This window comes from Astatotilapia calliptera, chromosome 7 (assembly GCF_900246225.1).
Source record: "Astatotilapia calliptera chromosome 7, fAstCal1.2, whole genome shotgun sequence".
Classification (NCBI taxonomy): domain Eukaryota; kingdom Metazoa; phylum Chordata; class Actinopteri; order Cichliformes; family Cichlidae; genus Astatotilapia; species Astatotilapia calliptera.
In genome coordinates, this window is record NC_039308.1 from 16,370,636 (window position 1) to 16,385,600 (window position 14,965).

The window sequence follows — 14,965 nt, forward strand, 5'->3', positions numbered from 1 at the left end:
CAATTTAATCAAATTCAACAAGCCTACAGTATAGTCTGCATAAATGCACATAACACTTACAGGTCTCCCATTTCTTTTGCAATGAGTCTGACACTTAAGGTGTCTCAGTTCTTTGAGTTACAGCAAACAGACGGACTCATTTTCCACTCATGCAAGGTTAACTGTTTGCTTTCTGTGGTGGTTATCAGAATTTACTAGCATCTTTCATCATGACCTTGCAGTTGAGCTAAATTGGTTCAACTGCCAGCACCTGCAGACAGAGCCCTTAATAAAAGATCGTATAGCTTTTACTGGTTTGAGATTTATTTCACTTAAGGGTTAGGGTGACTGTGATTTTAAAATTGTGTTTTAGCAAGCGTTGTAAATAGCTAGCTAGATATTAGCCAGGGACGCTTGTTGTTTTCCGGTTGAGCTTAATCTGAAGATGCTTTTTGTAGACTTCACATATGGAGCCTACTCTCCATCACCTGAGTCATGATGCTGGTGCTTCCAAGCATGCGAAAGGAGTTGTTAAAAACTGCTTCGCAAAACATCCTAAATCCACACAGCAGATGTTTCCGTTCAGATATTAATCATAGTGTCATTTTCTCATTGCTTTCTTGTTACAGCTACCTCAGTTTAGAGTTTCCATATACATCTACACAGTTATAGATAGTACTGAATGCAGTATATATTCACAACATACTTCATACCGTGTACATTATAACATACCATAATAGACCCATTTCTGTAATATACTTACATATCTATACTATTGCTAATATATATTGTAATATATCTATATCACTAAAGCACTTCTGGATGGATGCAAACTGCATTTCGTTGCCCTGTACCTGTGCATGTGCAATGACAATAAAGTTGAATTCTATTCTATTCTATTCTATCATAACTGATCTCTGAACAGTGGAAGCTGAGGGAGGTACAACTCACAAAATTGTCTGTGGTTAGTCTCTTGACAATCCTCCATTAAGGATCACAGGTAAATCCTTGATGTGCTCACAAAAAGAGCCAAAATACTGCTTCCCTTGTTTCAGTTTGCAAGACTTCTGCTCTTGCTAGCAGCGCCCAGGAAAATGACCTACACAGCAGAGTGAAAGGCTTGTAGTCAAGCTAGGTTCCAGAGACAATAGTCAAGTATGGCCAAAAGATGGCATGACGTTACACGATGGATGCAAACTAGAGCTGGGCGATAGAACGATAACGATATGTATCGCGATATAACTTTTACTCGATAGAGAAATTAAGCTATCGCGATAGACCTCGCCGCTCTTGTCCTCAAAAAAAAAAAAAAAAAAAAAGGTCAGCCAATCCAAATTAAGTAGCACAGAGCCGAACCAATCACAGCCGCAGCGTCACGTCGCGTGACTTGTTACGTACAGCACAAGTGCCAAGCCGCACGTGTGTTTGTTTGGGAAGCAGCCAGCGGGTAATGGAGCCAGCGCGTAATGGAAGAAATGAGTGTGCCGACTAGAAAAATCAACCGAGCGTGACCGAAGAGAAAACAGATGATGGTTCCAATGCCGGAGAGATTGTCGAACGGAAGAGCCAAAGAAGTTCCGTAGTGTGAAGGTATTTCGGCTATTTCAAGTCTGACAAAAAACAGAGTAGCGTGCACTGTAAATTGTGCCGAAAGCAAGTCTGAAAATACAATAAACTGGTGCATGCGTCACACTGCGCCACGTTATTGTTTCGGTGAAATGAATTTCTACAATACTGTTAATTCTACTCTCTGCAGTGTTTAAATGCTTACATATACACACAGTTACTGTCCGTCCACACATACGACTCGGTTCTGCTTCTATGCCCCAGCTTTGTTTACTTTTTCCCACCGAGGCTTCTAGACTTCTGATTGGCCAACATTTAGGCACGGTTAGGAATCTAGCGCCACCTGCTGCTTTGGCATGTTCATAGCAGCGTTTTCCTTCATTTCTGCCTTTATGTGTGGATGGGATTATTTTTTAAAACGAAAATGGAAAATCTCCGTTTTCAAAAATACCCGTGTACGTGTGGACGTAGCCTCAGTCTCTGACTGGAAGCGCTAATTCGTCATTCGGCTTTTGTCAGACTAAAGTAACTGTTAAAACTGTTTGAAAAGCTCAGCTATACAGCAAGGAGAGATTGAGAATTTCCTTTTAGTTCTCAGTTTATTTGATATTGACAAAAGTTAGTCAGTTTTGTCTGTTCTTCTGTAAAACAAACTAAGATTTATTTTTAGAATTAATATTTTGTTTCTAAGTGGAATTGACAATTTAGTAGTCTGTTTTGTTTGTCCTATTTTGAAACTTAAACGCTTTAGTGGCTGCCTTTTGTGTAGTTTGCAATATTTGCCTTTATTTATCTGAAAAAGTCTCATGTTCCTTAAGTACATCTACCCTGTTGAACTTATTATGGGAAATAAATATTTAAATAAAAACAAGCTGCTGATTATTTCACATTTTACTTGTGAGCAACGGCACATTTAAATCTTACAAATATAGTTATTTGGCTTATATCGTGATAGATATCGTTATCGCCTGAAATGAAAAAAACATATCGTGATATGAAAAAATCTCATATCGCCCAGCTCTAATGCAAACATGATGTCTGTTTTTAGCAAACACTGCTTGCCTCACTTATTCTGTTGGCATCCCCACTGTGTACACATACCATGTCAGAACAGCATTTTTAAAATTGTTTTGCATACCACTTGGATAAGCAATCACTGAAACCAAAGGATACAAGGGTCTCACTTACAGAAGCATTTATAAAGTTTATTATTAAATCAGCTCAGATTAAACTTAGATTAGTCAGTTATTTGAAGAAAGCCCAAAAAGATGAAGACATCCTTTATCACGAATGACTTTTGCAGCATACAATGCACAAAACACGTGAATTTACAGTTAATGTCACAAAGTAACAGATACAGAAGAGTGGCTTGTATGCTCGATAGGCAAAAACTCTGAGGATGGCATATAAATAAAACCCACAATTTCCTTACTAGCCTTGTTACAATGCGAATGCCTATTTTCAACCCAACCCAATGTAGAGCCAGTTGCAAAATTTAATTTAAGAGCTTTGCACCAAAACCCCAGCTACAGTACTCCATATCAGATTTAATTTAGTGTGAACAATAAAGTCAGAGTGACAGTTATTAATGATTTTATTTAGGATGCAAAGCTCTTGCCTTTTATCCTCACTTACCCACAGGAATGTTTTGAGTGGACTTGAACCCTCTGTCTCTCTCTCTCCATGATAAATGCTCTCTCATCACTCTTGTTCATCATTGCACTGGCCGTCATGATCTAATGAGCTGTTGAAGTGGGGCACACCACCCGCTCTTCATACAGATCAGCATTGTGCCTTGTCCAGGTTTTGCACAGGCTTTGGCAGCCACTCAGAATATTGTGTTGGTTATTAGTTTATCATTGTTCATAACCCCTTACAGCATCACACTCTACTTTGAGCTTTATCTGAGGTAACGAGTGCACAGTCCTGCTTTATAGTCTTATTCTGCTTTTGACCATGATCTTGTTGTGTATAGGTGATTGTTACACTTGCTTTCCTCCTGCTTCATGCATTAGTTGTGAACTCTTTAACTTTGTAGGTCAGCGACACTGGATGCTGTTTATTAGTTTTCTGTATTTGCTCCTTACCTCTCAGGACCTAGCTTGTCATTGTCTTTTTGCTTGGCTTCTCCAAACCATTTCTAGCCATCTGGATGTATCACAACACATGCAGGAATACACATCCACGCCAGATCTGTCTTTTTTTTTTTTTAATGTATTGGCAGATCAGAGACCTCTGTTGACGAGGACAGTAAAATAAAGCACAGCAGTCAACAGGATCAAAGGGCAAAGGACAAAGGAAGTGCAGTATGGGAGGAAAGAGTCTCTGATGTGTTGCCTGATAACAGAGCATCAGTTACCATGATGGAAATGGGGGTTTAAAAGAGGAATCAGGAGGTGAAGAGTAATAGACTGAAAGGAGTTTTACATGTGTCCACACGGACAAGAAGAAAGTAGTCAAAAAAACAGCAAAACTGACTATTTTTCTTTATATATCATTGATCTTATTGATATTCTTGATCTTTTATAAAGATAACTTCACAGCATTTGTTTATACACATTTATAAAAGATAATCATAGAAAGACACATACACACATTTGCAAACAAAAACAATTCTGCAAGCCAAGTGTAATGGGCTTATATTAACACCATATTACTTTAAGATATTGTGAAGGATTTTTCAGTGTGTATTTTGTGTAGTTTGATGTGTAGTAGCAATTGCTTAATGACTTAGTTTAATCGAGATTAGTGGAAATGTTCAATTTGACTGTTGTTTGACCTGCGCAGGCCATTCATCTTTCCTGCTAGACTCATGGACTCATTATAAATGCTTTAAAAGACTCAAATTACTGTCTACTGCTATAGTCGTCTGAAAAACCTACACATCTGTGCTGCGTTCAAGGGAGTTAGGAGGGCCTAAGCACTTGTATTAAAGCGAAAAATTTGGTGGCAGCATTCAGATGTGTGTTGTCAACCAGTGCAATAATCTTCCAAGGAGAAGACATCCCAGAAAATTCTCCCAAGATCAGCCTGTGCAATGCTCAGAGAAACTACAAAAAACCTGGAGAGCTACATCTCAGACTCAGTTAGCATGTTAAATGATAAAGTTCATGACAGTTCAGTTAGAAAAAGACTGAACTAGTATGTTCTGCTTAGAAAGGTTGCTAGAAAGAAGCCTCTTCTCTCTAAATCCAGCACAGCTCATGTTCACAATGGTACGTCTGAACGAACCACAACACTTCTGCATATCACCACAAACACCTCACACTAACTGCCAAGCACAGCGGTGGAGAGGTCATTATTTGGGTTGTTATACCTCCACCCAAATGAAATGTGATGTTGGGATCTTAAGCGTGCGGTGAATGGTTGCCTGAAAAACGTCAATAAACTGATGCAATGTTGTGTAGAAGAGTGGGACAAAATTCCTCCAAAGCGATGTGAGAAACTGTTAAATTATTGCTGCTAAAGGTGGTTCTACAAGTTACAGAATCATGGGCTGTTTACAGGAGTGCACACTATAACTACACCTCAGGTCTGAAATGCTTAAATTGAAATGGTGACGTGATGATGATTCTAGGTCATATTTGGAATCACTGACTTTGCACAAAAATCAGCTGCAACTCTTTGCAAGAGAGTGACTAAGCATCAAAATTTGCCCAAATATGGGACCGGTTTTGGAAGCTGTACACAGTTAGACAGGATAGCTGAGCTGCTCTCAGGCTTTGTCTTCTCTTGTTTCACTCAGTCTCCGCACTATTAACTTTCCCATTTCATCTCATGATGTCTCCTCTCTAGTGCTGCAGTAGTAAGAGGTGAGTCAGCATGAGACAGATAATTGTGGTGATAAGTAGAGGGTGCCTGAGGAAAATTAGGAGAAAAGTTTAAAAGTTAAAAACTGTTTATAAAGTGAAGGGAGACTTGAGTGAATAAGGGTGAAGAGGGTTAGTTGGTAACATATTCATGGAAAGGGGTTGCTAATGCTGCTGTTGTCACATGGAGGTGATGTTTCACCACGGTTCCTCTTTTTTCTGTGAGTGCAGCGGGCTCTGGTGTATTTATAGTCGGTTTATTACTGTCTGCCACAAGTCACTGTTTATCAGGTGTCTAATTTTGACCATGTCTCCCTCTCACTATGTCTGTCTCTGTCTTCCTCTCAGCTGATATCCAGTGATGCAGATGGGGCCATTCAGAGGGCGGGACGCTTCAGGGTGGAGAATGGCTCCTCAGACGAGGTGCGCACTATATCACACACAAGCCTCTTGTCTCAGTCTGGCTCTCAAGGTTTTCTTGTGCTGATTTTTGGATCCGTAATTGTTTTGAGGGCCTGTTTTAACTCAAGCTGATTGAAGGTGACAGAAAATTTCATAAAATAATATTTTAAGCTCTTTTTCATTTGCCATTCTTTCACTAAATAGTATTAAAGCTAATTTAAGAGGTGGCTAGAGTAGAGTAATATAAAGACTGGAAGTATGGGAAAACTGATTTCCTGGTTCTGTCCAAAGTTACAAAAAATACCTTCCAGGTCCTCTAAAACTCCTAATTACGATGTTATATAAAGGTGGTATTGATTTTCTTATCTAATGCTCAGCAGAGAGGACAATAAGTATCCCTTTAACATGACTCATGTAGCTGCCGCTACGAATTGCTTCTTCATGTGGTTCCCAAATTTGGGTTTATGACTCATCCATTAGGTCAAAAAGATATATCTAAGGGGTCACAAGATGAATAACGGATGATTAAACAGGCCTGTTTCATAAATTCTGGCTTTTCTCCCATAGTTGGGTTTTTTTTCTTGTTAAATGCAGGCCAGTTTGCTTTCTGTAGCTGCTGAAATTGTTCACATCAAGCAATCTACACACTCCTGGTGGACACACCATTATTTTATAGTGATATGCACAGGGGTTAGTGCGGTGCCAGAGCACAGCAAACACTTTTTTTCTCCCCTGAGGAAGTAGAATTGCCACATTTATCATAAACCTTATTTTGTGCCAGAGAGCCCATGAAAACAAACTGACAAATTGGTCAGAGCTGTCATATTGATGTGATGATTGATTTGCAATGTCAGCTCGAGCACAGCAAGCAAACGTTCCAACTTTGAAGCTGCCGTTAGCTGCAGGCTACCTTCAGAGGGTACAGGGATTTCAATTTTTTTTTTATCTCGTCTGTCTAGTGGGGTTTTTTGTGGGGAAAAAAAGATGAAATTTAAACATTTTTTTTTCGCTTGTGGCAGGTCTTTATTTACCTCACCTGCTTAAACTGATCATATACGTCATTCCTTTTTTTGACAACTATAGTCATTATTTTAGTCCCTTTTGAGTTAGTGCTTTATCCTGTTTACACAGCCTCAACATTTCTTTTTATCTGTGTTTAATTAAATTCCTTTTATACTAAGCCATCCCATTTCTTATTAAGGCTTTAATTGTGAAACATTTGTTGTGGAAACATCAGGAAGATTTTTATGTGAAGAAATACATGCACATGTACATAAAATTATTTGTGGCTATGGCATTTGTCCTCTGTCAGCTGTATGTATGACAAGAGATAACTTGAGTGAGCAGAACAAACGCTGACCAGTACTGCGAATACAGTAGCTCCTGCATTTGCTGATCTTTGTTTCCTTTTTAAGTCAATTTCCAAGAATGCAGCAACAATGCATCTCTATCATGGGGCCGCCCTATTATGATTCACTGCCTCGATTTTGTCCAACATTTTGGTATTATTTAGGATGTGATGCAATCCGCAAAGACAAAGGTTCTCTTAATCTCAAACCTTAGTCCTCCCACATTTTTAAATTGAGAGCCATGATACAAGTAATAAACAGTTACATTATAGCTTGCTTTTGCTGTATCTGATTTCCTGCCCTGTAATATAATCAGTACTGTTTTATTGTGTAACAGTTTTCCACAATGAAGACTGCTGTGACTCAAGCTGTGACTATCATTATAACATTGTGGCATATGTTTGTGTGTGTGTGTGCGTGTGTGCGTGTGTGTTTGAAACAGACTTTGGACTACACTCCAGGAACCTGGAGGAGAACCGATGTCCATCTGGAGAATCCAGAGTACCACACCAGATGGTTCTTTAAATACTTTTTGGGAAAAGGTCAGTGCTTCTCTGCTGTGCTCTGTATAAAAAATACACTCACGCACAGAGCTAGCATGACATAGATCAAGAAATGCCTCCATATTTGGAAGCTTGTTATCAGCCTTGTCCTCATGCACTGCTTTTCATTCATCTAACCATATCCCCACTGAGAGTCTTAACTACACTCCAGCCCAATACGTCACCCAAGGAGAAAGCTCACTAAGGACATACAGTATCACTAGACAGACAACGCTGCACAAGATAGCACAATTAAAATTTTACCCTTAGCTTCTGAAATGAGACTGTGCAGCAACCTAGCAACTGTGAGAAGCTGTTAGGAATTATTTGTATTGGTCACCTGTCCTGCACCTTTTTCATAATTTCTCCACCCGCATTATTCCCACTCTGCATTACTTCCATAGTCTTAAAAGCTCATTGCTGAGGCTTCCCTGTAATGAGTTTAGTGAGGAAGATCAGCTGAGAGGTGAGGTAAAGAGCAGAGATATTTGTGAAGGAAAGTTAAGACAGGAAAACTATCAGCTATGGAATAACAGAATAAGAGGCATCTTTTTCCTCTTCTGGCCAGGGTCTAATCATACTATGGCACGGGCAGTTTAAAAATGAGCCACGTCGCAAGAAATTTGGCTCGACCTGTTTTGGACCGCAGCTGAGCCATCTGTGTCTCACAGCCCGGACAGAGTCGACTGCATCGCACAAAACAACACATTATGAACTCGAGGCCAGCTACTTTAACACAAGCTTCCTGTTTGATGAAACACCCACAGTGGCACACATCTTACTGATAAGAATAAATCTTTCTGTGTCTGTTTCCCTGTTATACTCCATTAAATATGACAATAATTCTTGAGGCTGCTCAAAAAGAACGAGGCTCAGTAGTAAGCCAATAATTGGAACGCAGCTTCACGTTACTGCTTACCTTAAGCTTAAAAACATCACCGATTAGGAATAAACAGAGCTTATAACCAAATAGAATAAAAGAGACACACACACACACACAGGAAAAGAAAGCATTAGCTGAGGTGAGGACGAAGAAAGAGGCAGCAGAGAACCTGCATCTAATTGGGTTTGGATGGCTGTTTGGCATTGTTTGGATATGTTACCCTGTCAACCAAAGAGGCAGAGACTCTGCTGCGATCTGTGTAACTCTAGGTTTTGAATGAAAGAAGAGAATTTAATGAAAGAAAAGGCAGGAAGGAAGACAAAAAATGAAAAAACATCAACAACAAAAAGACTAAAAACACAGATAAAACAGCAGAGAGATGACTGGGCCCCTACTATGACAGAAAAATCTAAATTTTTAACTTAAACTAATCAAAACTTTAACACCAGGAGAACCAGCCTGGAGGTGGAATAACATGGGTCAGTTCAAGTAGATAGCTTACTCTGTCCATCTGTCAAAGTCTTCTTGGATTTTATGAATCAGTGGGGTATGAGCGTATATTCCAAGGTATAAGTCCCAGCGTCCCACTGTGTATGGCTGAAAAGCAGAATCTTGGATTTCAACCAGAGGACTGAGTAGCCATAGAACTTTCCAAAGCAGTTGATCAGAGTGTGGACTGACAGAAAGTGAGTTGTCAGATTAGTTAATAAAGAAGAATGTTATCTGCATATAAACTGAATTTTTGATTATGTAAATTTGTTGCTATACCTATGATGTCATCAGTCTGTCTTATGGCTGAGACAAGAAGTTCAATGAAAAGTGCCAGAAGAGATGATGATTATCCTTATCTCGTACCTCTGTTTAAATTGAATGGGTTGGATATTTGTCCATTAGTGATTACAGATGCTGTTGGAGTGTTGTGTTGTATAGGATTAGCTGTTTATGTAAGGACCAAATCCAAAATGTTATAGGAGGCAGAAATTTCCAGCTCAATTTATCATTTTTTTCCTGCATCTAGAGTAAAAATTATGGCAGGGCTTTGATTTAATATCCATTTTACTATTGTATAAGTTAATCAGTTGAATAATCTTGATCTCTTAATCTTAATCATATCTGTAAATGATCTCTGTCCACCATAGTCCACCAAAATTATGTGGGCACGGATGCAGAGAAGAATCCCTTCTACCTATCGGTGGTCCTCTCGGACCAGAACAACCAACGTGTTCCCCAGTACCGAGCCATCCTCTGGAGAAAGACGGTGAGTTCACTGTCTATGCACCTAGCAGCAGTAATTTTAAATGCGTCACATCTCTTAGACCTTCAGGATGAGTGTTGGGGAGTAACAGAATACATGTACCACCGTTACGTATTAAAAATACAAAATATGAGTAACTGTAGTCCGTTACAGTTACCGTTTAAAAAGGTGGTATTCAGAATACAGTTACTTTGTTGAAGTAACTGGATTACACGGCGGTCTTTTCCTGTTTCATATGTTAGGCTGTCCCCTCTCTATTTTTGGTAATTCCACGCCGGTGGAAACCCAAACAAAACCTGTGTCTCAATCTCTCGGCCCATGTCACCCCTACTTGCGGCCCAAATAATGACGTGACGAAATATTTTCAAAAATTATTGTTCAAAAAATTATTTAATATGAATGCAATAGGCAGAGTGTTATTGGCATAGCCCTAAAGAATGTAGCCTCATGGACAGTGTAGCCCAGTAAGCTATTAAGACTCGACTTTACACCGTGTTCGTGTTTTCCTCCGAAACAATAAGTTCCGTTGCAGCAGCCTTTCAACGCCTCTGTCTCTCGCTGGCAAAGTTGACGCAGACAACAAAGTAAAGCTAGTTTTCGGCTACGAGCCCGACACAGAACTGACGTATTAGCCAGAGGTCCCTTTTGGAGCTGTGGGCCTGTTTTATATTGTTACGCCCCACTTAAGAACGAGGTGTCGACTGGAGTGAGGGGTAACACAAAGTGAAAGGGAACACATGAACTACTGGAGAAATAGATGTCAGTATACAAGATTTATTGCCTAAAACTACTACAGTACGAAAACACAGGGAAGCTCTTTTCTTCAGGGTCTCCAAGGCCAGAACAATAAACAAAACACCCCCCTTTAGCTAGAAATCAAAACCAAGTACTCACTAACCAAAAACAAAATACAATGGCTGAGCTCCCTGTCTAACCAAACCAGGAGAAAACAGTTGAAACAAAAATGGCAGAGAACCCCTACCTGCTTCCACAATGACAAACTAATTATCACAATAAGGGCACACCTTCGCTCACAATAAAAGAAAGAAAAACCAAAGTTCACAGAGGGTAAGTTCTCACACACATACACACAAAGGCCCGCTGCCCAAAACTCTACAGCTCACAGCTCTGGCAAACATGGGGAAAATGGCAGGGGGTGTGGCAGTTTAGGACGGCAGACTATATGCCGTGGCTGACGAGCTGAAACACACCTCAGCTGCGGCTCATGAGGCAGACCTGCAACACAAGAAAAGGAGAAAAACAACTCTTCGACAGAGGGAGAGCCACTAGAGGTCAGCGACCGTAACACCCCCCCACATAAAATATCACATACAGTAAACAGACACCTTTAACAACTGCCACCAAGTCCGTTACTGGGGTTAAGGGGTTAATACTGGGTCCTGGACAGTGCGTCAGCCACCACGTTGTCCACACCTCTCTGATGTCGGATGTCTATGTTATACTCCTGAGCAAGCAACGCCCATCTCATCAATCTTTGGTTATGATTGTACATGTGCTTTAGAAATACCAGAGGGTTATGGTCAGTATTGACCCCACGTACACGTCAAAATGCTGCAGAGCAAGCAACATGGCTAGGGTTTCCTTCTCAATGGTGGAATAGTTGAGTTGATGAGGCTTGAACTTAGCTGAGAAGTAGGAAACCGGGTGACTGATGCCAGCAACTCCATCCTGTAACAGTACTGCTCCCGCGCCGGTAGCGCTTGCATCCACTTCCAGCTTGAAGGCCTTGCTGAAGTTGGGAGCAGCCAGTACAGGGGCACTGCAAAGGAGAGACTTGGCACAGTCAAATGCATGTTGGCACTCAGCAGTCCATACGAAGGGTTCCTTTGGACTGCACAGACGAGTCAGGGGAGCCACCACTGTTGAAAAGTTCCGGCAGAAACACCTGTAGTAGCCCACCAGACCTAAGAAGCGTCTGAGCTCCCGTCTGGTGGTGGGCACCGGGTAGCTCAGTACGGCCTCCACCTTTGCATTCACGGGGCGCACCTGGCCATGTCCCACTTGTTTTCCGAGGTATGTCACTACCGCCTTGGCAAATTCACACTTTGCCAGGTTCAGAGTTAGGGAAGCCTGGGATAAACGAGCAAAAACATCCCTCAGAGTACTCACGTGATCAGTCCAGCAAGAAGAATATACCACAATGTCATCCAAATACACATTACAACTGTGAATGTCTGCTAACACAAGGTTCATAAGTCGTTGGAAAGTGGCTGGTGCATTCCGCATGCCAAACACCATCACTGTGTACTGCAAGAAATAGTCTGGAGTAACAAATGCTGAAATATCAGAGGCTCTGCTAGTTAGAGGAACCTGCCAGTACCCTTTTAACAGATCTAGCTTTGTTATGTAGGTGGCGGCTCCAATACTGTCTATGCAGTCTTCCATGCGAGGCAATGGGTATGAGTCAGGGACTGTGACTGCATTTACTCTCCTAAAATCAGTACAAAAACGAGGAGAACCATCTGACTTTGGTGTCAGCAGACATGGAGAGCTCCAAGAGCTATGGCTAGGTATCGCCAAACCATTTCCAAGCAGGTACTATACCTCGTTTTTCATTAATTCCCTCTTGAGTGGGGGGCACCGGTATGCGTGTTGCTTAATAGGGCACGCATCACCCACGTCAATGTCGTGCTTTAACACTGGGGTTTTAGACGGTACATCCCCAAACAGACTAGGGTGCGCTTGGATCAGATCCTTCACATCGTCTCTCTCGTCATGAGGAAGATAGGAGAGGTACGTGTCTAAGGCACCAAGAACCTCTGAGTTTGCAAGCCTGCCGCTCTGCTGACCTTCACTACCCTTCACCAAACCATCATCATGGTTTATGGGCACAGAAATGAGTGAGATGGAGCCCTCGCGATCGTCTTCCCTAGAGTGAAACAGTTTCAGCATGTTTATATGGCAGAGCCGTGTTTTACGCCTCCTATCCGGAGTGCGAACGATGTAGTCTGTGTCATTGACTTTGCTCTCTACCACATATGGTCCCGCAAATTGGGCTGACAGAGACGGACCAGATGTGGGCACCAACACGAGTACCTGATCACCAGGTTTAAAAGAACGCTGCACTGCCTTCCGGTCATACTGCCGCTTCATTTTCCCTTGGGCTGCTGACAGAGACTTCTTAGCTATTGCACAAGCATGGTACAAACGTTCCCGACACTGCGTGACAAACTCAAGCACATTTGATTGCGGCTGCACATCAGACAAAAACTGTTCTTTCAGGGCTTTTAGAGGCCCTCTCACACTGTGCCCAAAAACTAATTCAGCAGGGCTGAAACCAAGGGACTCCTGTTTTGCTTCACGAGCTGCAAACAGCAGGAATGGCAGTCCCTCATCCCAGTTCTTGTCAGTCACCAGACAATATTTTCGCATCATCAACTTTATGGTCTGGTGCCATCTTTCTAGTGCACCTTGTGACTGGGGATGGTAAGGGCTGGAAGGGATGTGTCTGATACCAAGTGATTGTAATGTCTGCTTGAACAGTTTTGACTGGAAATTGCTGCCTTGGTCGGTCTGAACAATTCTAGGCAGACCGAATGTTGAAAAGAATTTAAGTAGAGCCTTAATCACAGTGGGAGCGGTGATTTTTCGAAGTGGTATGGCTTCAGGAAAACGGGTTGTGGCACACATGATTGTCAAGAGGAACTGATTACCCGTTTTTGTTCTGGGTAGAGGACCCACACAGTCCACTAAAACACGCTCAAAAGGCTCCCCAACTACCGGGATGGGTTTAAGAGGAGCAGGTGGCACCGTCTGATTAGGTTTACCCACAATTTGGCAAACCTGGCATGTTTTGCAGAACTTGGCAACGTCTTTCTTCAGACCTGGCCAGTATGTGACCTGCCCAACCAGAGTCAATAAAACACTGGACTTACTGTATGCCAATGCAGAAGAGGCATACAGTTCATCACCTCTCCCTCCCCTGGGCAGATCTGATCACAACCTGGTGCACCTTGTCCCTGTGTATGAGCCCTTAGTGCGCAGGGAGCCACCAGCCACCTGCACAGTACAGAGATGGTCAGAGGAGAGCGAGGAGGCTCTTAAGGATTGTTTTGAGTCGACTGTGTGGGAGGTGATTTGTGATGACCACGGTGAGGACATCGACAGCCTTACTACATGCATTACTGACTATATAAACTTCTGTGTGGATATTACTGTACCTACCAGGACTGTACGGTGTTTCTCCAACAACAAACCTTGGATTACCCCAGAAATTAAAACTGTCCTCAAGCAGAAGAGGAGGGCCTTCAAATCCAGAGACAAAGAGGAGTTGAAAAGGGTGCAGAGAGAGCTGAGGGGACTGATAAGGAATGGGAAGGAGAGCTACAGGCAGAAGATGGAGAACCAGCTTCAACAAAACAACGTTGGTGAAGTCTGGAGAGGCCTCAGAACCATCTCGGGCCACAAACAGCAGAACTCTCTGCCTGGGAGGGATGTGAGATGGGCAAATGAACTGAATCATTTCTTCAACAGATTTGACTCAGCCATGAGGCAGTCTGCAACATCGGCTGCAGACTCACCCACCCCCACTGCTGCTGTTCCACCTCAGACACTTCACACCTCCTCTATTCACCCTGCTCACTCCCCCCCACCCCCAACAACAGCATCCAATACACACTCAACACAAGGCTCCAGCCTGTCTCTCTCAACCACCCAGGTTAGGAGGGAACTGAGGAGGATTAATGGCAAGAAGGCAGCGGGTCCAGATGGCATCAGCTCGAGGGTCGTCAGGTCCTGCGCGGACCAACTGTGTGGGGTGATGGAGCACCTCTTCAACCTGAGCCTGAGGTTGGGAAGAGTCCCACAGCTCTGGAAAACCTCCTGTGTTGTACCAGTGCCAAAGACTTCACGCCCCAAGGACCTCAACAGCTACAGGCCGGTGGCTCTGACATCCCACCTGATGAAGACCCTGGAGCGGTTGGTCCTGGCTCAGCTTCGGCGCCTAATAAGCTCATCACTGGACCCACTTCAGTTTGCCTACCAGCCTGGCATTGGAGCGGATGATGCCGTCATTCACCTCCTACATCATTCCCTCGCTCACCTGGAGACCGCTGGAAGCACTGTGAGAATCATGTTCTTTGATTTCTCCAGTGCCTTCAACACCATTCTTCCCTCGGTTCTAAAGGACAAGCTGGTGAACTCTGGAGTGGACCATCACC

The 14,965-nt window shown here is 42.5% G+C and overlaps 1 protein-coding gene across 5 annotated transcripts in view; it reads left to right on the forward strand.

The window, feature by feature from the left end:
* garnl3 (GTPase activating Rap/RanGAP domain like 3) overlaps positions 1–14,965 on the forward strand; it is an 86,636-nt gene that overhangs the window by 40,646 nt on the left and 31,025 nt on the right. For all 5 annotated transcript variants that reach the window (XM_026173355.1, XM_026173358.1, XM_026173356.1 and 2 more), the window contains exons 3-5: positions 5,703–5,777; positions 7,548–7,647; positions 9,670–9,788. In XM_026173355.1, the coding sequence (XP_026029140.1) occupies positions 5,703–5,777; positions 7,548–7,647; positions 9,670–9,788 (294 nt within the window). The remainder of the gene's footprint in view (positions 1–5,702; positions 5,778–7,547; positions 7,648–9,669; positions 9,789–14,965) is intronic.